The sequence below is a fragment of the Loxodonta africana genome, chromosome 3, assembly GCF_030014295.1.
Source record: "Loxodonta africana isolate mLoxAfr1 chromosome 3, mLoxAfr1.hap2, whole genome shotgun sequence".
Lineage (NCBI taxonomy): Eukaryota > Metazoa > Chordata > Mammalia > Proboscidea > Elephantidae > Loxodonta > Loxodonta africana.
In genome coordinates, this window is record NC_087344.1 from 1,177,799 (window position 1) to 1,204,743 (window position 26,945).

The following is a 26,945-nucleotide window of genomic DNA, read 5'->3' on the forward strand; positions in this document are numbered from 1 at the left end:
AAGGCATCAATCCTTCTGTCTTCCTTATTCATCGTCCAGCTTTTGCATGCATATGAGGCAATAGAAAGCACAATGGCTTGGGTCGGGGCACCTGACTCCTTAAAGTGACACCTTTGCTTTTTTTAGATCCTACCCACTGCCGTCGAGTCAATTTGGACTCATAGCGACCCTATATCTATTTTTTTAGATATAGAAGGGTAATATTAAAATATTATTTATTACCTAAAATGTGTAGGTTATTAAATAATATTAATAGTAAATCATATTTATTATTAAATAATATTTGCTCACTTTATATATCCACATTTAATTTGTTTATTAGCATAAATATTTGTTCTAATATATTTAAATAGTTGCTTATTAAATAATACCAATAATAAATAATGTGTATTGTATACAAATTTTTTTAACTACTTATTTTTAGTATTTATATACTTATACTAAAGTTGTATTCTTAAAAACAAATAAGCATATTATTTATTAAACACATATTTAAAATAATAATACTACTTATAAAATAAATTGGAGCCCTGGTAGTGCAGCAGTTATACTAAAGTTGTATTCTTAAAAACAAATAAGCGTATTATTTATTAAATACATATTTAAAATAATAATACTACCTATAAAATAAATTGGAGCCCTGGTAGTGCAGCAGTTAAGTGCTCAGCTGCTAAGAACTGCTAAAGGTCGGCAGTTCGAATCCACCAGCCGCTCTTTGAGAACCCTTTTCAGCAGTTCTCCTCTGTCCTATAGAGTCACTATAAGTCAGAACTGACTCAATGGCAATGGGCTTTCTTTTGTTTATAAAATAAATTTACTTACTTTAGTACTTAAGTGCTTAAACTGTTTCAGATATATTGAATGTATTCATTATAATAAATTTCTCAAGCTGAAAGAACTGAAGAAAAAAAAAATTTTTATCCCTGGTTTATAATATCACATGCAAGCAAAATTTTGCTGAAGATCATTCAAAAATGGCTGCAGCAGTATATCGACAGGGAACTGCCAGAAATTCAGGCCAAATTCAGAAGGGGACGTGGAACCAGGGATATCATTGCTGATGTCAGATGGATCCTGGCTGAAAGCAGAGAATACCTGAAGGATGTTTACCTGTGTTTTATTGACTATGCAAAGGCATTCGACTGTGTGGATCATAACAAATTATGGGTAACACTGTGAAGAATGGGAATTCCAGAACATTTATTTGTGCTCATGAGGAATCTGTACACAGGTCAAGAGGCAGTTATTCAGATGGGGCAAGGGGCTACTGATTGGTTTAAAGTCAGGAAAGGTGTGCATCTGGGTTGCATCCTTTCACCATACCTATTCAATCTGTATGCTGAGCAAATAATCCGAGAAGCTGGACTATATGAAGAAGAACGGGGCAGGGGGATTGGAGGAAGACTCATTAACAACCTGCATTATGCAGTTGACACAGCCTTCCTTGCTGAAAGTGAAGAGGACTTGAAGCACTTACTAATGAAGATCAAAGACCACAGCCTTCAGTATGGATTGCACCTCAACATAAAGAAAACAAAACTCCTCAAAACTGGACCAATGAACAACATCATGATAAACGGAGAAAAGATTGAAGTTGTCAAGGATTTCATTTTACTTGGATCCACAATCAACAGCCATGGAAGCAGCAGTCAAGAAATCAAAAGATGCGTTGCATTGGGTAAATCTGCTGCAAAGGACCTCTTCAAAGTGTTGAAGAGCAAAGGTGTCACCCTGAAGACTAAGGTGCCATGGTATTTTCAATCGCATCATATGCATGTGAAAGCTGGACAATGAATAAGGAAGACCGAAGAATCATGCCTTTGAATTGTGGTGCTGGCGAAGAATATTGAATACAGCATGGACTGCCAAAAGAGCGAACAAATCTATCTTGGAAGAAGTACAACCAGAATGCTCCTTAGAAGCAAGGATGGTGAGACTGCTCTTACATACTTTGGACGTGTTGTCAGGAGGGATCAGTCCCTGGAGAAGGACATCGTGCTTGGAAAAGAGGAAGACCCTCAACGAGGTGGACTGTCAGTGGCTGCATCAATGAGTTCAAGCATAGCAACGATTGTAAGGATGGTTCAGGACTGGGCAGTGTTTCGTTCTGTCGTGCACAGGTTCGCTATGAGTCGGAACCGACTCCATGACACCTAACAAAAACAACAACATGGGCAAAATACTGAACGACGCAGGAAGCATCAAAAGAAGATGGAAGGAATACAGAGTCACTTTACCAAAAAGAATCGGTCAACGTTCAACCATTTCAGGAGGTAGCATATGAAGACACTAGAGAAAAACACGGCTCCAGGAACTGACGGAATACCAATTGAGGTGTTTCAGCAAATGGATGCAGCGCTGGAGGTGCTCACTCGTCTATGCCAAGAAATTTGGAAGACAGCTACCTGGCCAATCGACTGGAAGAGATCCATATTTGTGCTCATGCCAAGGAAAGGTGATCCAACGGAATGTGCATATTATAGAACAATATCATTGATATCACACACAAGCAAAATTTTGCTGAAGATCATTCAAAAACGGCTGCAGCAGTATATCGACAGGGAACTGCCAGAAATTCAGGCCGGTTTCAGAAGAGGACATGGAACCAGAGATATCATTGCTGATGTCAGATGGGTCCTGGCTGAAAGCAGAGAATACCAGAAAGATGTTTACCTGTGTTTATTGATTATGCAAAAGCATTCAACTGTGTGGATCATAACAAACTATGGATAACACTGCGCAGAATGGGAATTCCAGGACACTTCATTGTGCTCATGGGGAACCTTTACATAGATGAAGAGGCAGTTGTTCGGACAGAACAAGGGGATACTGATCGGTTTAAAGTCAGGAAAGGTGTGCGTCAAGGTTGTATCCTTTCACCATACCTATTCCATCTGTATGCTGAGCAAATAGTCGGAGAAGCTGGACTATATGAAGAAGAACGGGGCATCAGGATTGGAGGAAGACTCGTTATCCGTAGGTGACTGAAACTTGCTTTTGCATATCCAAGCAAATTCTGTATAACAAATAAGGAAGACCGAAGGGAAATTGGCGCCTTTGAATTATGGTGTTGGTGAAGAAGAGCAAACAAGTATGCCTTGGAAGAAGTACAGCCAGAGTGCTCCTTGAAAGGGAGGACGGCAAGACTTCATCTCTCATACTTCGGACACGTTATCAGGAGGGACCAGTCCCTGGAGAAGACATCCTGCTTGGTAAAGTGGAGGGTCAGTGAAAAAGAAGACAACGCTCAACAAGATGGGCTGACAAAATGACTGCAATAATGGACACAAACATAGCAATGAGTGTGAGGATGGAACAGCTCTGGACGGTGTTTCCTTCTGTTGTACGTAGGGTCGCCATGAGTTGGTACTGACTTGATGGCACCTAACAAACATTATAATAAATTGTATTTACTGAGCATTAAGCATAATAAATATTTTGTATTTATTAAATTTATCCATTTTTAATACTTGATACAATTATTAAAATAACTCAAATATTTATTCTCTTAAATTACACTATTGATAAGTATAAAAATAAATAAAATTTACTTATTTTAGTGCTCATACACTTATTTTGGAGCCCTGGTGGCATAGTGGTTAAGAGCTCAGCTGCTAACCAAGAGGTCAGCAGTTCAAGTCCACAGGCCTCTCCTTTGAAACCCTATGGGGCAGTTCTACCCTGTCCTGTGGGGTCGCTATATGTCGGAATTGACTCAATGGCAATGTTTTTTTTTTTTATTCTGGCATACTTACATTAAAATCTTAACTATTACAATCAATATTTATTAAAATAGTATTTACTAAATTATATTAATAACAGATATGTATTACTTATAAAATTTAATTATTTTTACTGTTTTGTTGCTTATATTAAAAATTTGCTCATAAAATATTAACAACTAAAGCAAAAACTCAAACCCACTGTAGAGTAGAAATGCCCCATGGGGTTTCCGAGGAGTGATTGGTGGATTCGAACTGCCGACCGTTTAGTTAGCAGCCTGCCCTCATAACTACTGTGCCACCAGGACTCCGAAATAGTAATACTTAATTTTCAAAACAAGGTCCAAAAAAAAAACTAAGCCCACTGCCGTTGAGTGGATTCCGACTCATCGCGACCCTATAGGACAGAGTAGAGCTGCCCCATAGAGTTTCCAAGGAGCACCTGGTGGATTTGAACTGCCATCCTCTTGGTTAGCAGCTGTAGCACTTAACCACCACATCACCGGGGTTTCCCAAAATAAGGTAGTGTTTATTAAATAATATGAATAGATAAATAATATTTATTCTTTGCTAAAAAATAAATTCCTTTAGTATAAGTCAATCCCGTTCAGTGTTTGGGATATACTTATTCTAAACCATGATACCTGTGTATCTGGAATTCCAGCTTAACCTGTCATCCCACCTTTTACTTGCTCAATCTGACCGCCCTCTTGGGATGGGGTTGGCAGGTGTGAGACGGGGATGGCAGGAGCTGTGGGTGACCCGTCCTTCCCCTCGACCCCCGCCCCCAGGCAGGTGCTTCGCGACCACAACTGCCTGCAGACGCTGCTCCAGCACCTGACATCACACAGTCTGACCATCGTCAGCAATGCCTGCGGCACACTCTGGAACTTGTCAGCCCGCAGCCCCCGCGACCAGGAGCTGCTCTGGGACCTGGGCGCTGTGGGCATGCTTCGCAACCTGGTTCACTCCAAGCACAAGATGATTGCCATGGGCAGCGCAGCCGCCCTGCGCAACTTGCTGGCCCATCGGCCCACCAAGTACCAGGCGGCAGCCACGGCGGTGTCGCCAGGCGCCTGTGTGCCCAGCCTGTATGTGCGCAAACAAAGGGCGCTGGAGGCTGAGCTGGAAGCCCGGCACCTGGCACAGGCGCTGGACCACTTGGACAAGGAGGGGCTGCCTGAGCCCGCGCCTGCCGCCAAGAAGCCACTGGCACCCCTGCGGCACCTGGACGGGCTGGCGCAGGACTATGCCTCGGATTCGGGCTGCTTCGACGACGACGACGCCCCCTCCCTGGCTGCCGGGGCCAGCGCCACCACTGAGGCCCCCAGCCCGGCCGTGCTGTCCCTCTTCCTGGGCAGCCCCTTTCTGCAGGGCCAGGCCCTGGCCCGTACCTCGCCCCCCCGGCGCGGCCCAGAGCCTGACAAGGAGGTGGGCAGCGGGGAGGTGGCCGTAGCGGCCAAGGCCAGACTGGCGCTGGCTGTGGCTCGCATTGACCGGCTGGTGGAAGACATTTCGGCTCTGCACACCTCATCCGACGACAGCTTCAGCCTCAGCTCAGCAGGGGACCCTGGGCAGGAGGCCCCGTTGCCACCTCGCGAGGGCCGCGCCCAATCCTGCTCGCCTGGCCGGGGGCCCGAGGGGGCTCGGCGGGAGGCGGGCAGCCGGGCCCACCCGCTGCTGCGGCTCAAGGCGGCGCATGCCAGCCTGTCCAATGACAGTCTCAACAGCGGCAGCACCAGCGATGGCTACTGCCCTCGTGAGCACATGCGGCCCTGCCCACTGGCCGCGCTGGCCGAGCACCGCGAGGACCCCCCATGTGGGCCTGCACGGCCTGGCCGGCTGGACCTGGACCCTCTGGTCAGCCGGGTAGAGCCCCCAGCCCGAGAGTCTGCTGACGCCCGCGTGCGCACCATTAAGCTGTCACCCACCTACCAACACGTGCCGCTGCTTGAGGGCATGGCCAAGGCGGGGGCCGTGCCAGCTGCACGCACACAGGCCTGGCTGCCAGCCGAGGGCCCTGCGTCTGAGACGCCACCCACACTCACTGCAGGGGATGGGGCGCCGCTCTGCCTGTCCCGCTGCAGTTCCCTGTCCTCGCTGTCCTCGGCCGGGCGCCCAGGCCCCAGTGAGGGTGGTGACCTAGAAGACAGCGACTCATCCCTGGAAGCACTCGAGGAGGCTGGCCCTGGTGAGGCGGCAGCAGGCATCACGTGGCGGGTGCCAGAGGCCTCGCTGCCTGTGGCCATCCCAGCGCCCCGGCGGGGCCGTGGCCGAGGCCTGGGCACGGAGGACGCCACACCGTCAAGCTCCTCAGAGAACTACGTGCAGGAGACGCCACTGGTGCTGAGCCGGTGCAGTTCAGTCAGCTCGCTGGGCAGCTTCGGGAGCCCCTCCATCGCCAGCTCGGTGCCCAGCGAGCCCTGCAGCGGGTTGGGCAGCGGCACAGTCAGCCCCAGCGAGCTGCCCGACAGCCCCGGGCAGACCATGCCCCCCAGCCGCAGCAAGACGCCCCCAGCCGCGGGGCCTGGCCCGGGTGAGCGCAGTGGGGGCACCAGCCAGTTCTGCCTGCAGTGGGAGAGCTATGTGAAGCGCTTTCTGGACATCGCCGACTGCCGCGAGCGCTGCCGCCTGCCGTCGGAGCTGGATGCCGGCAGCGTGCGCTTCACGGTGGAGAAGCCAGGCGAGGACTTCTCGTGCGCCTCCAGCCTGAGCGCGCTGCCCCCGTATGAGCACTACGTGCAGCAGGACGTGGAGCTGCGCCTGCTGCCACCTGCCCGGCCTGAGCGCGGGGGCTTTGCGGGGCACCGCCGGCCGGACGAGACGGGAGCACGGCTGGAGGGCCCAGCGCCCACAGCCCCCCGTGCCTGCACGCCCTCCACTGCCACCACCACCGCTGACACAGAGCTGGATCTGCTGCGGGCCTGCCTCGGCACTGCTGTGCCTGCCCGGGTGCGAAAGGTGGCCTCGGCACTGGTGTCTGGCCGCCACAGGGCGCTGCCGGTGCCCGTGTACATGCTGGTGCCTGCCCCGGCCCGAGAGGACGACTCCGGCAGTGACTCGCCCGAGGGCACACCTGTCAACTTCTCCAGCACAGCCTCACTTAGCGACGAGACGCTTCAGGGGCCCCCCCGGGATCGGCCCGGAGGGCGGCAGGACAGGCAGACACCGGCTGGCCGTTCCACCTCCTCCAGGCAGACTTCTGGGCAGCAGTACAGGGCAGGGGGCGTCAGCCAGAATATGGAGCAAGCCCGTGGAAAGAGCAGGAGCCGGGCAGGCCTGGAGCTGCCCCTTGGCCGTCCCCCCAGTGCCCGCTCAGACCAAGATGGGCCTTGCCCAGGCCGGGCACGTGGAGATGGTGGGCTGCAGTCACTGTGCCTCACCACGCCCACCGAGGAGGCTGTGTACTGCTTCTACAATGACTCTGATGATGAGAAGCCAGCCACAGCAGCCAAACCTCCGCGGCGGGCCTCTGCCATCCCCCGGGCCCTGAAGACAGAGCGCCAGGTAGGCAGGAAGGCTGTACCCAAGGCCGTGCCCAAAGCTCCACCTAAAGCTGCGCCACCTGCCCTGCCACCCCCCCGGGCACACCCCAGCCTCATTGTGGATGAGACCCCACCCTGCTACTCGCTGAGCTCCTCCGTCAGCTCCCTGAGCGAGCCAGAGCCGGAGCAGACAGCTGGCCAGCCCCACGGCCAGGGCTCAGCAGTCGGCAAGAACTCAGATGTGGCCAGTGGGCATGGTGGCGGGTCACCCAGCCCGCGGGCCGAGGAGGAGATGCTGCGGAGCTGCATCAGCTCGGCCATGCCCAGACGCCGGACCCCAGCGTCTGGGTCCCAGCGGCAGAAGCCCCGACCAGCCCAGCCATGCGCTGAGGCGGCCCGGGAGCGTGGGGAGGAGGCTGCGGGCTCGGACCGCGGTGCTTCGGACCTGGACAGCGTCGAGTGGCGGGCCATCCAGGAGGGCGCCAACTCCATCGTCACCTGGTTGCACCAGGCGGCAGCCGCGGCGGCCACCCAGGAGGCCAAGTCCGACTCGGTTCCGTCCTACACATCAGCGCCCAACACAGACAGGAAGCGGCGGCGACCTCGGGCGGAGGGCCAGGCGGTCAGCGCAGGACGGCAGGAGAGACGGGCCGTGTTTGATCGCAGTGGCCCCGAGCAGCCGCGCGGCGCTCAGAAGGCGGTGTCCGGCGTACCAGCCGTGCTGAGGGGACGGACGGTCATCTACATGCCAACCCCAACACCCCGGGGACAGCTTAGAGGCGCGCCCGGACCCCGTGTCGCCCCGCGGAAGACAGAGCCCCCAAGCCCCGCGCAGCCAGCCGCCCGAACCCTAACTCCTGGCTCCGGGCAACAGCGTTCCCGCAGCCTGCACCGGCCCGGCAAGATCTCGGAGCTGGCGCTGCGCAGCCCCCTGCAGAGGAGCGCCACGCCGCCCGCGCGCCTGGCCAAGACCCCCTCACCCGGCTCATCGCAGAGCTCCTCCGCCGCCCCGCCGCCGCCCAGGAAGGGCCCCCAGAGCGCCCCGCCGGGGCCCCTGCCCGGGCCCGGGGCCTCCTTGCCGGGGCCTAAGACGCCGACGCGCGCGCTGCTGGCCAAGGCTCACAAGACACAGAAATCGCCCGTGCGCATCCCGTTCATGCAGAAGCCGGCGCGCCGCGCGCCCCCGCCACTCGCCAGGACCGTGCGGGAGCTGGGTCCCCGTGGGCGGGCGGGCACCGAGGGTGGCGCGGGCACGCACGGGGGTCGCCTGGGCTTGGTGCGCGTGGCCTCGGCGCGCTCCAGCGGCAGCGAGTCCTCGGAGCGCTCGGGCTTCCGGCGGCAGCTGACCTTCATCAAGGAGTCACCTGGCCTGGCGCGCCGCCGCCGCGCGGAGCTGGCCCCGACCGAGGCCCCGGGAACCCCGCAGGCCAGCTCGCCCCGCCGCGGCCGCCCTGCGCTGCCCGCCGTCTTCCTCTGCTCCTCGCGCTGCGACGAACTCCGCGTGGCCCCCCGGAAGGCCCCGGCCCCGGCGCGCACCCCTGCCAGCCGCCCTGGGCCCGGCCCCACCGCGCGGCCGCCCCGGCGCACCAGCTCCGAGAGCCCGAGCCGCCTGCCGGTGCGCACTCCGGCCCCACGGCCCGAGGCAGTCCGGCGCTACGCGTCGCTGCCGCACATCAGCGTGGCCCGCGGGCCCGTTGCGCCCGGCCCCTCGACCCCGGCCGACACCGTCCGCCGCGGCAGCGACAGCGAGGCCCGGGCCCTGCCCAGGGTGGCCGCGCCGGGCAGCACGTGGCGGCGCATCCGCGACGAGGACGTGCCACACATTCTGCGCAGCACGCTGCCGGCCTCTGCCCTGCCACTGGGGGGCGCTGCCGCGCCTGAGGGGATCCCGGGGAGTCCCCCACCGCCGCGCAAGACCAGTGACGCCGTGGTTCAGACCGAGGACTTCGCGACCACCAAGACCAACTCCAGCACCTCCCCAAGCCTGGAGAGCCGAGAGCCCCCCCAGAGCCCGGCCAGCGGCCCAGGACCCCTTGGCAGCGACGTGGACAGACCCAGTCCGTCCAAGGCGCCCCCAGCCGTCCCCTTTGCGCACGAGGGCCTAGGTGTCCCCGCGGGAGGCTTCCCCGCCAGCCGCCACGGCTCGCCCAGCCGCTCCGCCCGGGTGCCCCCCTTCAATTACGTACCCAGCCCCATGGCTGCTGCGACCACGCCCGACTCGGCGGTGGAGAAGGCCCCCGCCACTGCCCCGGCTGGCCTCCTGGAATAGCCCTAGGCTGGCCTTCTGGAGCATTCTCTCCCGGCCCTGCGGCCTGGTCCCGCGGCTGTGGGCCCGCTCTGCAGATGCTCCCCGGCGGCCCCGCCCTTGGAGCCCCGCTTCCCTCACTCTGGTTCTCACAGCTTCCGCCTATATGCTCGCTTCTGCCGCGGGGGCTGCAGGAGGAACGGGGCCTGCGATCTCCGGTCGGCCCGGGGGCACAGACGGAGGAGACCACCGCCCAGCTCAGGCTGGGAGATGGGGCGGCAGGGGACCACTGGGACCTTGAGCTAGTCCCTTCCGCTCTCAGGACGTGGGGGCCCTTCTGAAGGGCTGTTGGATCCCCGGGACTGCCCACCGCAGGGGAGAGGACCGCATCGGCGACGGGACAGTGCTGGGGAGCCTGCCAGCTGGGTGTCGTGCACCCAGAGCCTGTAATTACTGCGTGTGTAATTACGCCGCCGGGTAATTTGTTAATGAGGGCTTTGTGGGTTTGTTTGCTTGTGTTCTTAGCTCTGGCGCGGGATGCGGGGTGCAGCAGAGCCCCACAGAAGGACAACCCCCAGACAGGGAAGTCAGGGGGCTGGAGCGCCCTGGAAGGTGCTGGTGGGCTTGGGGGACAAGAGAGGAGGGGCTCCCACACACCCTGGCCCTGTGCACCCCTGGAAAGGGAGAGAGAGGCGGGTGTGGAGACCCCAGAGGGCTTGGGTGTGGAGAATGATAAAGACCAGGTTGACACGCCGAGCCAGCTGGGGTGACCCCAAGGCCAACAGGATGGGGATTGTCCTCTGCGATGGGCAGTGGGCTGGGACAGCCCTGTAGGGCCCCTCTGGGACCCTCTGCTCGGCAGGATGGGCTCCCATTTAGGGAGCAGGGGTGCCTCTGATCCCCTTGTTTTTCTTCTCCGCTCGGTCTTCATTTATGGATTTGTGAAGTCCTGGAGGCTGTGGAACCCCTAGTGGCGGCCTCTCCTCAGGAAAGCGCAGTGTGGTGCTGAGTCCCATCCATGACCGGGGCAACCAGACTGAACGCAGGGCTCTTGGGCACAGTGGGTGTGTGCAGGGTCTCTGCCCGAGGACACAGCTCTGGGGCCTCACAGGAGCCTCTTCCTGCAGAAGGATCTGGCGACCTCTTTTCTGCAGGATTCTAGAAAGTTCCAGAAGGGACTGCTCTTTGCAAAAACTGGGTCTGCTGTCACAGCCACCTTGCAGAGAGCGCGTTCTCGCCCTTTTTCTGGAAGGAGGGACCATGGTTTTGAGAGTTAGCTTATTAGGCGCTGCTTCAGGGGAGGTTGCTCAGGAGGACCCTGCTCCTGGACCACAGCACCCTGTCAGCCCTCCGACCCCAGCACAAGCAGGGCCAAGGCCAGGGACCCAGTGGGAAGAGAGTGGATCCGGGATGGCCTCTTCCATTGAGACACAGGGCCTGGCTGTGACACTTGGGTGGGAGGAGGCACAGATCCAGAGCTGAGGGGTCACCAGCAGAATGTTCTCCACCCTGACAGCGGCATGATCCCAGATCCTACCCTGGATGCTGTGGGCTCCATGACAGGTGTCATCCTCAGGGCTAAGCCACAGGGGACTGCAGGCTGGATGGCCACGACTAGGAATGGCCACCAAGGGGGATGATGTCTGGACACCAAGCCAGCTAGCGGCTCTTGGCTGTACGAAACACTCCTTCCCTGCGTGGCCATGGCCGCCTTAGCTTCCAGGGGGTTTGGGGAGATTGAGTCAGGGTGTGTGTGAATGAAGGGCACAGCCAAGCAGGGTGGGGTCCCCAGGGTGATGTCCAGGGTTCCTGAGGTTGGGCAGGGCCTAACAAAGAATGATATCTGTCTCCTGAGGACAGGATGGGCCTCAGACACCCCTGGGCCTCAGTGTCCCCTGCAGGGGGTCTTTGTGGTGTTGGGGTTCATGGACTGCTGGTTGTTGTCCCCCCACCCCCGGAGGCAGGGAAGGGCCTGAGGCCCTTGCACTCAGTTGGAGGATCAGGAGGGGACCACGGGGAGGAGAGCGGGCCACTCACTGTGAGACCCATGACGCTCTGCCGCACGGTGCCTCGGTCTCCCCACGTGGGCCGTGGGGGCACTCCCAGCACTACCTCTTGGGCGAGCAGAGCAGGGACAGGCACCTGGAGCCCAAGGCCCAACGGTGCTGCTCACGGCTGCTGGCCACTTCCACACACTCCCTGTCCTCGCTGCCTGTGCCGGGGGTGCATCCCTCCCGCCAGCCGCGCGCTGTCCCATGCCATGCCCGGTGGTCACCCTTGCCTTCTCTGTGTCCCAGCAGTGGGCACAGCCATACCTCAGTCCAGCCCACACGGGGTAGGGGAACTTCTGCGGGAGATGGGGGGTCGTGGTCTGCGGACAATCAACCCCAAGGTGGGGACTGAGGAACCAAAGTCCTAGAAACAAAACGATGGTCTCCCATCAAACCTTGGTACCACCATGGGGCACCAAATATCCCCTGCAGGTCCTGGCTGAAGGGGTACCAGCCAGGGGAGCTTAGAACCTGAGGTTTCTGGGCCAGGAGGTGGGGCCTGGTGTCCCTAGCACCCCAAGCCAGTTACCTCGTCTCGAAGGCCAACAGACAGGGCCCCCATAATCCACCACCAGCTAGACGCCTCCCTGTGACCCACACCAGTTGGGTGCTGAATTTACGGCAACGCGCCCCCACACAGCCCATCTGAATGGACACATACCTCACCCCACCCACCGCCCTGGCGTGGCAGCCCCAGCACTCCCACCTACTCCTGGTTTGTCTCTGGTTTGCTTCCCCAACCTGCCACCACCACACCGGGTGCCCACGCAGTATTAAACATGTAAATAGCACCGCAGCCCTCTGCCCCTACGTGTCCAGCCCCGTGTCTGGCTGAAGGACCAGGCAGCGTGGACACAGACTCCTATGCACCTTTAATAAACACGCTGTTGAATCGACCGCCAGTCCTGACTTCTCAGACCTGTTTGTTCACACGACCGGCAGAGGGCGGGGTTGGGTGAATTCCACTGCACCTACCATCCTGTTCACCGGCCAGGTGTGAACGCTTCACTGAGACCTAGGTACCTAGAAGCAGAGTCCACCACGGTCAACTGCAGTGAGCAGTGGCTGCCCTAGCCTCAGTCCTCGGGCCGCTTCCTGGCACGGTGAGTGGGTACCCTGCGGCGGAAAGCTGTCCAGGCCGCTGGGGGGTGCGTGACCCTCTGCCCGTGGGTCACCAAAGACAACGTTATGGGTACCTGCTGTATGCCAGACACTGTCAAGTCCTTACTCGTTGGTGGTTTTATCCCTGTCTTAGGTGGGGTCCTAGAAGTAGAGCCCAAGGAGCAGATTCAGGTGACAGGATTTATTGGGGTGCTTTGGGAGAAGGGAAGTGGGATGAGAAGGAAAGGAGCTAGGCAGCCTCAGCCTGATCCCACGGGAGCCCTGGAGTATGAACTGCACCCAGGAGTTACCTCCACCATGGGTCTCGGGCCAGATTTCATCCCCCCATATCTGTCAGTCACTGGCTTCAGCCCGCCCCCGGGGGAGGGGACTATAAAATAACAGGCGTCCACGTGAGGCAGCTCTGCCATCCAGAGCAGGGAGCAGCCTCCAGCCACCTGCAGCCACAGGAGGGGCAACAGCGCCCAGTACAGTCCACCCCCTACACAGCTCAGACCCACAGCTTCTCCCACATAGCTCCGTCCATTGGAGTGCTGCTTCTCCAAGATTCCAAAGTGACTGTGTTCACTGAGTACAAGTCTCAGGTCAGGTCCCCAGAAGCAGAGCCCAAGAGCAGGGTCCAGTGTGTGGGTTTATGGAGGGAAAATACAGAAGGCAGGGAGGGCTCTGGGGTGGGTCAGGGGGCAGAGCTGACCCCACCAGGAGCTCTGGGTCATGATCAGCACTCAGGGACGATCATTCCCATCTGCAGACAAGGGGGTGGGTGTCTGTCCCCCTGACAGTTGGAGACAGGGAGAAGCAAACCTGGCTGGGCACCCCTTAGGGCCAGGGCACCTTGAGCCATCAGCACCCACACAGGCAGCTGGGGGGAAGGGGGGATGCCCATGACACAGGGGCTCTGTGGGGCCACAGTGACCACTGCCGTGAAGAGCCAAGCTTGGCACCTTCTGAACGCCCACGGCTAGGGGAGCTTGGTCTGGGGCGCCCAACATGTCAATGCCGTTTCCACAGGCGATAGTGATGGCGTATGCAGACAGAGGCATGGGTGCGGAGCACAGCGCTGGAGCCGCCTGGGGCCCAGCGGAGGTGTCTTAAAGGATGAGAAGTTGGCCAAGCTGGGGCAGCCAGAATTGGTGCCCCCACAGATCAGCAGAGCACGAGCACCAAGGCTGCGCACGTGACAGAGGACGGTGCAGGGAGCCAGAGCCACCACACAGACTTGACCGTGGTGTCGGAGGTCCCAGTGAGCAGCCCTGACCTGGCCCGCTGGGAGGGGCTGTGTCCGAGGTGGGTTGGGTGTTGTGCCGGGGCAAGGCCGAGATTCCACCAGGGGTGGTGCTCGGGTGCCTGCTGGGTCAGGAGGGCGCGGGCGGCATGTGAACAAATGTGTCCTGGATAATTCACAAAATGGAGAGCTGGCTGTTCTGCTTTCTCGCCATGGCCTGGGCCATACCCAGTGAAGGGAATGGGGGTGTCCTGGAACGCACCACCAGCTTCTCCCTGCTCCTCCAGGGGCCAGGGAGCCGGTGGGTGGGTCAGCCTGAGGCGGTGGCCGTGGGCAGCGCCGTCTGTGCCACCTGGCTGACGCCCCTCTCCAGCTCCACACCCGCCTGTCGCAGGTCTTCACACTTGCGCTGTAGCGTTTCTCCTGCCTGCTGCAGCCGCTGGTTGGCAGCCACGTAGGCCTGGCTCTGCTGGTACAGCCGCTCCCGCTGCACTTTGGTGTCCTCGGCCTTCCCAGCAGGGCCTGCAGAGTCTGGGAACAAGACAGCAGAGTCGGCCAGCGGGCCAAGGAACCCGAGCCCAGGAAATAACAGACAAACTCAGTTGCCGTTGCCTGACTCCGACTCCTGTGACCCCACATGTGTCAGAGAACTGTGCTCTGAAGGGTTTTTAGTGGCTGGTTTTCAGAAGGAGACTGCCAGGCCTTTCTTCTGAGGCACCTCTGGGTGGACCCAAACCGCCAACCCCTTGGTTACCACCTGAGTGCTTAACCGTCTGCACCACCCGGGGGTCCAGGGACCGCATTATAAAGACTGAGCCCAGGGCCAAGCACACGGCAGGCACTTAATAGATGCAGCTTCAGAGGAACGCTGGGTTTCAGCCCTGGCCTTGGGCCGCCCTGAAGGAGGGGCGTACTTTCTGTTTGACAGAACTTTCCAGATGACGGAAATGTTCTCCACCCCCAGCCCCCCCCCCACGACGAGGCGCCACCTGTGGTTCTTACGCACTTGCAATGTGGGGAGACAGAGAGCGGAACTGAATTCTTGATTTGACTGAGTGTTACTTCATACTTCAGGAGCCGCGTGTGGCTGGCGGCTACAGTACAGGACGGTGCGGGTCCACTGTGTCGAGTTTAGCGGACATACAGGCGAAGCCGTTGGGGGAATTTAGCATATCTTCATAGTACACTCAACACAGATATCTGGGGGAGTCCCCCCACACGCCCACACGGTGTTCTCGCTCTCCTCAAAGATTCCTCGATTTAAAGCTACAACCTGTCACCCACTCCGCACTCCTGTCCTCCTTGTTGGGTGCCCTCAAGTAGATTCCGACTCACAGCGACCCCGTATGACTGAGCAGAGCTGCTGTTATCTTTAAGGAGGCAGATTGGCAGGTCTCTCTCAGCGAGTGACTGTGGGTTTGAACTGCCAACCTTTCAGTGAGCAGCCAAGCGCTTAACGTTTTGTGCTACCGGGGCTCCTTACCGGACTCTAACTTTTAAATTGTTTCTCTTTTGTTCCTCTCTATGTCCCCAGAGCCTCAGTCAGGGTGTGGCCCGTAACCAAAAAAAAAAAAAAAACCCATTGTCGTCCAGCTGATTACAACTCCTAACAACCCTATAGGACAGAGCAGAACTGCCCCATAGGGTTTCCAAGGAGCGACTGGTGGATTCAAACTGCTGACCTTTTGGTAAGCAGCCAAGCTCTTAACCACTGTGCCACCAGGGCTCTGACCCATGACCGGTATGCAGTAACAGCTTGTCCAATGAATGAACCCCACAGAGTAGAACACAACATTCTCCTAACAGCCAGTGCGCCCGGCGCTTTAGTTGCTGACCTGATTCCATCTTCTAAACCAGGGCTTGGCAAACTTTTTCTGATGGTAAATATTTCGGGATTTGTGGGGGGTTTCTGACCCCACTCCTTGTCACTGCTGTTGTGGCTGAGGAGGAGCCATGGATAACACCTAAGCGAGTGGGAGAAGGCCAGTGCCAATAAAACTTTATGTAAAACCCGTTGCCATGGAGTCCAAGGCAACTCACAGACACTCCATGTGTGTCAGAGTAGAGCCCTGCTCTACAGTTTTTTTTCATTTTTTTTACAGCTTTGGTGTATGTCCCCTGATAGCTTTGCTGTTCTTTTTTTTTTTTTTTTTTTTCATAGTTTTCAGTGGCTGATTTTTTAGACGTAGACTGCCAGGCTTTTCTTCTGAGGCGTCTCTAAGTGGACTCAAACCTCCAGCATTTTAGTTAGCAGCCAAATGCATTAACCTTTTCACCACCTAGGGGCTCCACAAAAACAGGCAGCTTTCTATGGGCTCTAGTTAGCCAGCGACCCCTATTCTAGGCCCGCGCCCCCGTTCTGGGCCGGCGCCCCCGTTCTGGGCCGGCGCCCCCCGTTCTGGGCCGGCGCCCCCCGTTCTGGGCCGGCGCCCCCCGTTCTGGACCACTGTCCGAAGACGAGTGAGGACAGGCAGGCAGGGGAAGGAACGTGCCCAGATAGTGACTCAGGTGATGGGCCCTGGAAGCAGAACCCGAGATGGGGATTGGGGTGAGAGGAGTCATTGGGGTGTTCTGGGAGAACAGGAGAGGGATGAGCGGGAAGGAGCATTCCCCGCTTCCCGGGACCTGCCACTCAGGGCTGCGGTCCCAGGGGCCGTGCCTGCTCCCTGCCGCTGGGCCTCGGGGCCGCCCTCTCCCCTGGCCCGGGCTCCCCCTACCTTCCGGGGCTAAGGCGCTGAAGACGGGGTCGGTGGCCGGCGCCCCCCGCACGTCCTCCAGGATCTGCTCCACGGTGGGGGGCGCCGGGCGGGTGGGCAGCACCACACGCTTCTTGGCCCTGGAGCCCATCTCCGCGGGGCAGACGGAGGGCTGACCGGCGCGTCCACCTCTCGGCTTTGCTCCGGCCGCGCCTCCGCCCGCGAACTCCTACGCACCCGCCGGAGCCCTGCTGCGGGGACAGTCCCCCGCGCCGCCCCCCGGGACTGCCCCGCCCCGACCTCCCGTCTGCGAGACCCCACGTCACGGGGGACGTCAGGGTCCAGCGGGACCTCAGCCTCAGTTTCCCCGCGAAACGACACCGCCGGTCACCAGATGCACCAGCCGAGGCGCCAGGGCCAACGAAGCAGCCACTTCCGCTTCCGGTCGGCGTCGTCCCGCCCCTCGAAACACGTGACGCGCTTCAGGCCGCCTTTCGCCCGCCCCTCACCGCTCGGCCCCGCCCCCTTTTAAAGGGGCCGCGCGCGCCAGGAGGCAACGTGAGCCTCCAGCTGCCCCAGCTCTGCCTCAGCGGGGAGCCGGGCTGGGAAGACCGAGGGGCGGGTGTGAGTGCGACGCGCGGCTCCACCAGCTGGGTAACCACGTTTCCGAGGCTCAGGGTTCTGTAAACCCGGTGTGGGTCGAATAGGAGTGGAAGGGGGAGCACGGTACCCAGCCCACCTGGCTGTCCTGAGAACAGGTACTGTCTGGTCAGGGGGTCTGGCTTACAGCAGGGGCTCAATAAATGCTGGCTGCTCTAACTGCCAACCAGGCTCACAGCTGCAAGGACGCGTCTCAGCATCTCCATTCCAGCCCTGGGTCAGGGGCCCCTTCCAATCTCTAAGACTTCCTCCCCACCTGGCCAGAGATGGGCACGTGGCGATCACCTTGACCCTCCATGGTGCCTTGGGGCTGGAAGACCGAGACACAGAGCAACTGGCCGTTTTTGTGCTCCTTAAAAGCTTTGTTATTTTTTAGTGCCATCAAGCCGGTTCCAACTCATTGTAACCCTATGCACAACAGAACGAAACACTGCCTAGTCCTGTGCCATCCTTACAATCATTGCTATGCCTGAGCCCATTATTGCTGCCACTCTGTCAATCCATCTCGTTGAGGGTCTTCCTCTTTTCTGCTGACCCTGTATTCTGCCAAGCATGATATACTTTTCCAGGGACTGATCCCTCCTGACAACATGTCCAAAGTGTGTGAGGCGCAGTCTCACCATCCTTGCCTCTAAGGAGCATTCGGGCTGCATTTCTTCCAAGACAGATTTGTTCGTTCTTTTGGCAGTCCATGGTATATTCAATATTCTTGGCCAACACCACAATTCAAAGGCGTCAACTCTTCTTCAGTCTTCCTTATCCATCGTCCAGCTTTCACATGCATATGGTGTGATTGAAAATACCATGGCTTGGGTCAGGCGCACCTTAGTCTTCAGGGTGACATCTTTGCTCTTCAACACTTTAAAAACGTCCTTTGCAGCAGATTTACCCAATGCAAGGCGTCTTTTGATTTCTCGACTGCTGCTTCCATGGCTGTTGATTGTGGATCCAAGTAAAATGAAATCCTTCACAACTTCAGTCTTTTCTCCGTTTATCATGATGTCGCTCATTGGTCCAGTTGTGAGGATTTTTGTTTTCTTTATGTTGAGATGCAATCCATACTGAAGGCTGTGGTCTTTGATCTTCATTAGTAAGTGCTTCAAGTCGTCTTCACTGTCAGCAAGCAAGGTTGTGTCATCTGTATAATGCAGGTTGTTAATGAGTCTCCCTCCAATCCTGATGCCCCGTTCTTCTTCGTATAGTCCACCTTCTCTGACTATTTGCTCAGCATACAGTCTGAATAGGTACAGTGAAAGAATACAACCGTGAGACATACCTTTCCTAACTTTAAACCACTCAGTATCCCCTTGTTCTCTCTGAACAACTGCCTCTTGATCTATGTAAAGGTTCCTCATGAGCACAAGTAAATGTTCTGGAATTCCCAGTCTTCATAGTGTTATCCGTTGTTTGTTATGATCCACACAGTCAAATGCCTTTGCGTAGTCAATAAAACACAGGTAAACATCCTTCTGGTATTCTCTGCTTTCAGCCAGGATCCATCTGACACCAGCAATGATATCCCTGGTTCCACGTCCTCTTCTGAAACCAGCCTGAATTTCTGGCAGTTCCCTGTCGATATACTGTTGCAGCCGTTTTTGAATGACCGTCAGCAGAATTTTGCTTGAGTATGATATTAATGATATTGTTCTTTAATTTCCCCATTCCGTTGGATCACCTTTCTTGGGAATAGGTATAAATATGGATCTCTTCCAATCAGTTGGCCAGGTAGCTGTCTTCCATATTTCTTGGCATAGACGAGTGAGCACCTCCAGCGCTGCATCCATTTGTTGAAACATCTCAATTGATACTCCATCGACTCCTGGAGCCTTGTTTTTCACCAATGCCTTCAGAGCAGCTTGGACTTCTTTCTTCAGTGCCATCAGTTCGTGATCATATGCCACCTCTTGAAATGGTTGAACGTTGACTAATTTTTTTTGGTATAATGACTGTATTCCGTTCATCTTTCTTTTGATGCCTCCTCCGTTGTTTAATATTTTCCCCATGGAATCCTTCACTATTGCAACTCGAGGCTTAAATTTTTTCTTCTGCTCTTTCAGCTTGAGAAACGCTGAGCATGTTCTTCCCTTTTGGTTTTCTATCTCCAGGTCTTTGCGCATAATACTTTACTTTGTGTTCTCGTGCTACCCTTTGAAATCTTCTGTTCAGTTCTTTTACTTCATCATTTTCCCCTTTCGCTTTAGCTGCTCAAAGTTCGAGAGCAAGTTTCAGAGTCTCCTCTGACACCCATCTTGGTCTTTTCTTTCTTTCCTGTCTTTTCAGTGACCACCACGTATCTGTCAGTTCCTCGTACTGTGGGGGCTTGCACGTTGCTATAATGCTGGAAGCTATGCCACCAGTGTTCAGATACTAGCAGGGGCACCCATGGAGGACAGGTTTCAGCTGAGCTTCCAGACTAAGACAGACTAGGAAGAAGGACCCAGCAGGGTACTTCTGAAAAGAATCAGGTAGTGAAAACCTTATGAATACCAGCAGACCATTGTCTGATATAGTGCCGGAAGATGAGTCCCTCAGGTTGGAAGACACTCAAAAGACGACTGGGGAAGGGCTGCCTCCTTGACCTTAATGATGTGGATGGATTCAAGCTTTCGGGACCCTCATTTGCTGATGTGGCATGACTCAAAATGAGAAGAAACAGCTGCAAACATCCATTAATAATCAGAACCTGGAATGTGTGAAGTATGACTCTAGGAAAATTGGAAATCATCAAAAATGAAATGGAATGCATACATTTTCATATCTTAGGCATTAGTGAGCTGGAATGGACTGGTATTGGCCATTTTGAATCAGACAATCCTATACTCTACTTTGGCGGGAATGACAGCTTAAAGAGGAATGGTGTTGCTTTCACAGTCAAAAAGAACATTTCAAGATCTATCCTGAAGTACAATGCTGTCAGTGTGATAGGATAATATCAGTACACCTACAAGGAAGACCAGTTAATACGACTGTTATTCAAATTTATGCACCAACCACTGAAGCCAAAGATGAAGAAATTGAAGATATTTATCAGCTTCTGCAGTCTGAAATTGATCGAACATGCAATTAGGATGCATTGATAATTACTGGTGATTGGAACTCAAAAGTTGGAAACAAAGAAGGATGGGTAGTTGGAAAACATGGCCTTGGTGATAGAAACAATGCCGAGATCGAATGATAGAATTTTGCAAGACCAACTACTTCTTCGTTGCAAACACCTTTTTTCACCAGCATAAACGGCGACTATACACGTGGACCTCACCAGATGGAAAACACAGGAATCAAATCGACTACATCTGTGGAAAGAGACGATGGAAAAGCACAATATCATCAGTCAGAACAAGGCCAGGGCTGACTGTGGAACAGACCATCAATTGCTCATATGCAAATTCAAGCTGAAACTGAAGAAAATCAGAGCAAGTCCACGAGAGCCAAAATAGGACCTGAGTATATCCCACCTGAATTTAGAGACCATCTCAAGAATAGATTTGATCTGTTGAACATTAATGACCAAAGACCAGATGAGTTGTGGAATGACATCAAGGATATCATACATGAAGAAAGCAAGATGTCATTGAAAAGACAGGAAAGAAAGAAAAGACCAAGATGGATGTCAGAAGAGACTTGTTGTTGTTAGGTGCCGTCAAGTTGGTTCCGACTCATAGTGACCCTGTGTGCAATGGAACGAAACACTGCCCAGTCCTGGGCCATCCTTACAATCATTGTTATGCTTGAGCTCATTGTTGCAGCCATTGCATCAATCCACCTCATTGAAGGCCTTCCTCTTTTCCGCTGACCCTGTACTTTGCCAAGCATGATGCCCTTCTCCGGGGACTGATCCCTCCTGACAACATGTCCAAAGTATGTACGATGCAGTTGTTGTTAGGTGCCATCAGATTTGTTCTGACTCATAGTAACCCTGTATACAACAGAATGAAACACTGCCCTGTCCTGTGCCATCCTCACAATTGTTACGCTTGAGCCCCCTGTTGCACCCCTGTTGTCAATCCAGCTCCTCGAGGGTCTTCCTCTTTTTTGCTGACCATCTACCTAACCAGGAATGATGCCCTTCTCTAGGGACTCATCCTTCCTGCTAACATGTCCAAAGTACCTGAGATGAAGTCTTGCCATCCTCGCTTCCAAGAGGTGCTCTGGCTATATTTTTTCCAAGACAGACTTGTCCATTCTTCTGGCAGTCCATGGTCTAATATTCTTTGACAACACTCTAATTCAAGGCATCAATTCTTCTTCAGTCTTCCTTTTTTATCATCCAGCTTTCACATGTATAGGAGACAACTGAAAATGGCATGGCTTGGGTCAGGCACATCTTAGTCCTCAAAGTGACATCTTTGTTTTTTAACACTTTAAAGAGGACTTTTTTAGCAGATTCGCCCAGTGCAGTATGTCGTTTGGTTTCTTGACTGCTGCTTCCATCAGCATTAGTTGTGGATCCAAGTAAAATGAAATCCTTGACAACTTCAGTCTTTTCTCCGTTTATCATGATGTTGCTCATTGGTCCAGTTCTGAGGATTTTTGTTTTCTTTATGTTGAGGTGTAATCCATACTGAAGGCTGTGGTCTTTGATCTTCATCAGTAAGTGCTTCAAGTCCTCTTCACTTTCAGCAAGCAAGGTTGTGTCATCTGCATAACGCAGGTTGTTAATGAGTCTCCCTCCAATCCTGATGCCCCGTTCTTCTTCATATAGTCCAGCTTTGGTTTATTTGCTCAGCATATGGATCGAATAAGTATGGTGAAATGATGCAACCCTGATGCATTCCTCTCTTGATTTTAAACCACGCAGTGTCCTCTTGTTCTGTCTGAACAACTGCCTCTTGATCTATGTAAAGGTTCCTCATGAGCACAATTAAGTGTCCTGGAATTCCCATTCTTCGCAGTGTTATCCATAGTTCGTTATGATCCACACAGTCAAATGCCTTTGCATAATTAATAAAACACAGGTAAACATCCTTCTGGTATTTTCTGCTTTCAGCCAGGATCCATCTGACATCAGCAATGATATCCCTCATTTTACATCCTCTTCTGAATCTGGCCTGAATTTTTGGTGGTTCCCTGTCAATATAGTGCTGCAGCCATTTTTGGATGATCTCCAGCAAAATTTTGCTGGCGTGTGATATTAATGATATTGTTCTATAATTTCCACAGTCGGTTGGATCACCTTTCTCTGGAATAGGCATAAATATGGATCTCTTCCAGTCAGTTGGCCAGGAAGCTGTCTTCCATATTTCTTGGCATAGACGAGTGAGCACCTCCAGCGCTGCATCTGTTTGTTGAAAGATCTCAATTGATACTCCATCGACTCCTGGAGCCTTGTTTTTCGCCAATGCCTTCAGAGCAGCTTGGACTCCTTCCTTCAGCACCATCAATTCCTGCTCATATGCCACCTCCTGAAATGGCTGAATGTTGGCCAGTTCTTTTTGTATAATGACTCTGTGTATTCCTTCCATCTTCTTTTGATGCTTCCTGCATCGTTAATCCTTTCTCCATAGAATCCTCCACTTTTGCAACTCAAGGCTAGAATTTTTTCTGCAGTTCTTTCAGCTTGAGAAATGCCAAACATGGTCTTCCCTTTTGGTTTTCCATCTCCAGCTCTTTGCACATGTCATTATAATCCTTTACTTTGTCTTCTCAAGCCACCCTTTGAAATCTTCTGTTCAGCTCTCTTACTTCATCCTTTCTTTCATTTGCCTTAGCTACTCAACGTTCAAGAGCAAGTTTCAGAGTCTTTTCTGACATCCGTTTTGGTCTTTTCCTTCTTTCCTGTCTTTTTAATGACCTTTTGCTTTCTTCGTGTGTGACGTCTTTGATCTCTTCCCACAACTCATTCTTTATGGACATGTAATTTACATACCATAAAGTTCACCCACTTACAGTTTGCAAAACAACGTTGTTGTTTTTATATTTGCAGAGCTCCGTAACCATCGCCACTATCTAGTTTCAGGATATTCCATCATTCAAAAAGAAACCCCATATCTGTTAGCAGCCACACCTTATCCCGCCCCCCCCCTCCAGCCCCTGGCAACTACTAGACCACTTTCTGTCTCTATGGATTTGCCTATTCTGGATATTTCATATGAATGGAATATGCAACCTTTTGTGTCTGGCTTCTTTCACTGAGCTTAATGTGTTTGTGGTTCATCCGTGTGGTAGTGTGTCTTAGGCTGGGTTCTCTAGAGAAGCAAAACTGGTAAAACATATAAATATATATATATATATATATATATATATATATATATAAACCTAGAGAGAGAGATTTACATCAAGGAAATGGCTTACCAGTTGTAGAGACTGGAACATCCCAAATCTGTGGGTCAGGCTTCTCCTGATGCACTTAGCCACAGGGGCTGGTGAACCCAAGGTGGGCAGGTCAGAGAGCAGGGCTCTTGTTCACAGGCTGTAAAGATCGATGAATCCCAAAGATCAGCAGGCAAGACCACAGGTAAACTGCTAGCTCAAGACCCAAGAACCAGAGATCAAATGAACAGGAGCCAGCTGCAGGATTCAGAGCGAGCAAAAGCCCACAAGCCTTGCCACAATATCCACTTATATTCAGTGCAGGCCACACACCCAAGGAAACTCCCTTTCAACTGGTTGGCTACTCAAACAGCAGATACCATCATGGCAGTGATCACATAATATCAAATCTCATCATCAAAATGATCACACCATCATACGACTATCAGATCACTCAGGATCATGGCCCAGGCACGTTGACACACAACCTTAACCATTCATTACAGTCCACCCCTTGTCAACTTGGCACCTGTACACATCTCCTCAAACCATACATAATCTCTGAATAAAGGCAACTATAAAGTCATACTTGCCCCCAACATGATACAACAAACACACATACAAAGCAGAAATACTCATCACAATTACAGCCCTTGTTTCTGCCACTGGTCATGTGGCTGTAACTGGTATTCAGAACTACCTTCTTCCACCATCCATTCCATATTTCCTTTGCCCTCAGCAAGCATCACAGCTGGTTTTGGTTTTTTGCCTGGTGGGGTGACCCAAACCTTCATTCTTGAAGGGTCTGGGCCATTAGTAGTCATGTCAAAATTGTGTTGCTGTAGTTTTCCATTGACTTTAGTCATAGGGCATGGTAGTACTAAGAGATGCCCTAAGGGATCTCCTGCATTCCAGAGATACTCTTCTTTACCTCCATTATGTAATATCAATCTGATTTCTTCTTGGTAATCAGGATCAATCACACCAGCCAGTATGGTAACTCCCTTCTTTGCCTGTTGATCCAGAGGCCTGTTGATCCAGTGGCCAGATGGCATTTTTAGCTTCCAGTTCAATGGAATCAGTGATATGTCTCCAGGTGGGAGCATTCCTCCCTTTGGAATTAAGACCTCTAGACCTGCAGAGCATAAGGTCACAGGGACAGGAAGCAAAAAATCTTGTGAGTGGGTCACTAGGGGTAATAGTGAGTGGTGCTGCTCCCATTTCCACCCCTTGATTCCTGGACCCGTGAATCCTGGCTATGGGAGAAACAGCACCATATACTGGATGCTGGTTTAGAGTGTATACAGCCTCCTGGAGAACATTTCCCCAAACCCTCAAAGTATTGCTACCTAGCAGGTGCTGTAATCGTGTCTTTAGAAGGCCGTTCCATCGTTCTATCAAGACAGGAGCTTCAGGATGATAGGGAACATGGTCAGACCAGTGAATTCCATGAGCATGGGCCCACTGCCACACTTCACTTGCTGTGAAGTGAGTCCTTTGATCCAAGGCAATGCTGTGTGCGATAACATGATGAGGTATAAGGCATTCTGTAAGTCCAGAGATGGTAGTTTTGGCAGAAGTATTGCATGCAGGGAAGGCAAAGCCATATCCAGAGTAAGTGTCTATTCCCGTAAGAGCAAAACGCTGCCCTGATGGGAGTGGTCCAGTGTAATCAACTTGCCACCAGGTTGCTGGCTGATCACCTCGAGCGATGGTACCATACTGGGGACTCAGTGTTGGTCTCTGCTACTGGCAAATTGGGCACTCAGCAGTGGCTGTAGCCAAGTCAGCCTTGGTGAGTGGAAGTCCATGTTCCTGGGCCCATGAATAACCTCCATCCCTGCCACCATGGCCACTTTGTTTATAAGCCCATTGGGCAATGACAGGAGTAGCTGGGGAAGGACGATGAGTGGTTTCCACAGAAAGCGTCATTCCATCCACTTGATTGTTAAAATCCTTGTCTGCCGAGGTCACCCTTTTGTGAGCACTCACATGAAACACAAATGTCTTCACTTCTTTGGCCCATTCAGAGAGGTCTGTCCACATACCTCTACCCGCTACCTCCTTGTCACCAGTTTTCCAATCATGTTCTTTTCAGGACCCTACTATTCTGCTAGATCATTGGCCACAGCCCATAAATCACTATACAGTCACACACCTGGCCATTCGGCCCCCCCCCCAGGAAAAGTGAACAACCAGGTGCACTGCTTGAAGTCGTGCCCTTTGGGAGGATTTCTTTTCACCACTGACCTTCAGGGAGGTCCCAGAAAGGAGCTGTAGTGTTGTCGCTGTCCACTTTCGAGTGGTGCCTGCATATTGCACAGAACCATTTGTAAACCAGACATGAGTTTTCTCTTCCTCAGTCAACTGATCATAAGGAACTCCCCATGAGGCCGTAGGTGCAGACTGGGGGATGGAAGGTAATGTGACAGGAGTGGAGACCATGGGCATTTGGGCCACTTCCTCATGCAACTTACTTGTACCTTCAGGTCCTGCTCGGGCCTGAACTTGTATATACCACTTCCATTTAATGATGGAGTGCTGCTGTGCACGTCCAACTTCATGACTCTGTGGGTCAGACAATACCAAGTTCACGATGGGCAACTCAGGCCACATGGTGACTTGGTGTCCCATGGTTAAGTGTTCAGTCTCTGCTAAGGCCCAGTAACAAGCCAAAAGCTGTTTCTCAAAAGAAGAGTAGTTACTGCAGAGGATGGCAGGGCTTTGCTCCGAAATCCTAAGGGTCTGTGGTGTGATTCACCAATAGGGGCCTGCCAAAGACTCCACACAGCATCTCTATCTGCCACTGACACTTCAAGGACCATTGGATCGGCTGAATCATGTGGCTAAACTGGCAGAGCGGCTTGCAAAGCAGCCTGAACCTGTTGCAGAGCCTTCTCTTGTTCTGGGCCCCACTCAAAACTAGCAGCTTTTCAAGTCACTTGATAAATAGGCCAGAGTAGCACACACAAGTGAGGAATATGTTGCTTCCAAAATGCACTAGGCATTGTGCCTCCTTTTTAGTTGTGGGAGGGGCCAGATGCAATAACTTATTTTTCACTTTACAAGGAATATCTCAACATGCCCCACACCACTGGACCACTAGAAATTTCACTGAGGTGGAAGGCACCTGATTTTTTGTGGGATTAGTTTCCCACCCCCTAGCACACAAATGTTTTACCAATAAGTCCAAAGTCATTGACTCTTCCTCCTTACTAGGTCCGATCAGCAAAATGTCGTCAATGTAATGGACTAGTGTGACGTCTTGTGGAAGGGAAAGGCGTTGAAGGTCCCTGTAGACTAAATTATGACATAGAGCTGGAGAGTTGATTTAGCTCTGAGGTAGGCAAGAGAAGGTGTACTGCTGGCCTTGCCAGCTGAAGGCAAACTGCTTCTGATGGTCCTTCAAAACAGGTCTGGAGGTCACACAATAACTATGAGCCCAAGAGACAGAAAGGGCCCCATGAACCAGAGACTTACATCATCCTGA

The 26,945-nt window shown here is 53.5% G+C and overlaps 2 protein-coding genes across 3 annotated transcripts in view; one reads left to right on the plus strand and one right to left on the minus strand.

Moving 5' to 3' along the window:
* Positions 1-12,532, plus strand: part of APC2 (APC regulator of WNT signaling pathway 2) — a 24,722-nt gene extending 12,190 nt beyond the window's left edge. For both annotated transcript variants that reach the window (XM_064280106.1, XM_064280105.1), the window contains exon 14: positions 4,514-12,532. In XM_064280106.1, the coding sequence (XP_064136176.1) occupies positions 4,514-9,476 (4,963 nt within the window). In that variant the 3' untranslated portion in view covers positions 9,477-12,532. The remainder of the gene's footprint in view (positions 1-4,513) is intronic.
* Positions 12,364-16,982, minus strand: C3H19orf25 (chromosome 3 C19orf25 homolog). Its single transcript, XM_003422560.4, has 2 exons — positions 16,568-16,982; positions 12,364-14,381 (listed from the first exon to the last, which is right to left on the minus strand). Exons 1-2 carry the CDS (start codon positions 16,695-16,697, stop codon positions 14,161-14,163), a joined length of 351 nt encoding a protein of 116 aa, XP_003422608.2. The 5' UTR covers positions 16,698-16,982; the 3' UTR covers positions 12,364-14,160.
* Positions 16,983-26,945: the final 9,963 nt, after the last annotated feature.

Bases quoted from the DNA above. Each gene is read 5' to 3' on its own strand.
- C3H19orf25 (XM_003422560.4), bottom strand. From the start codon at position 16,697: ATGGGCTCCAGGGCCAAGAAGCGTGTGGTGCTGCCCACCCGCCCGGCG. The intron at 14,382-16,567 runs GTAGGGGGAGCC...TCTTGTTCCCAG, and splicing joins CAGCGCCTTAGCCCCGGAAG to ACTCTGCAGGCCCTGCTGGG.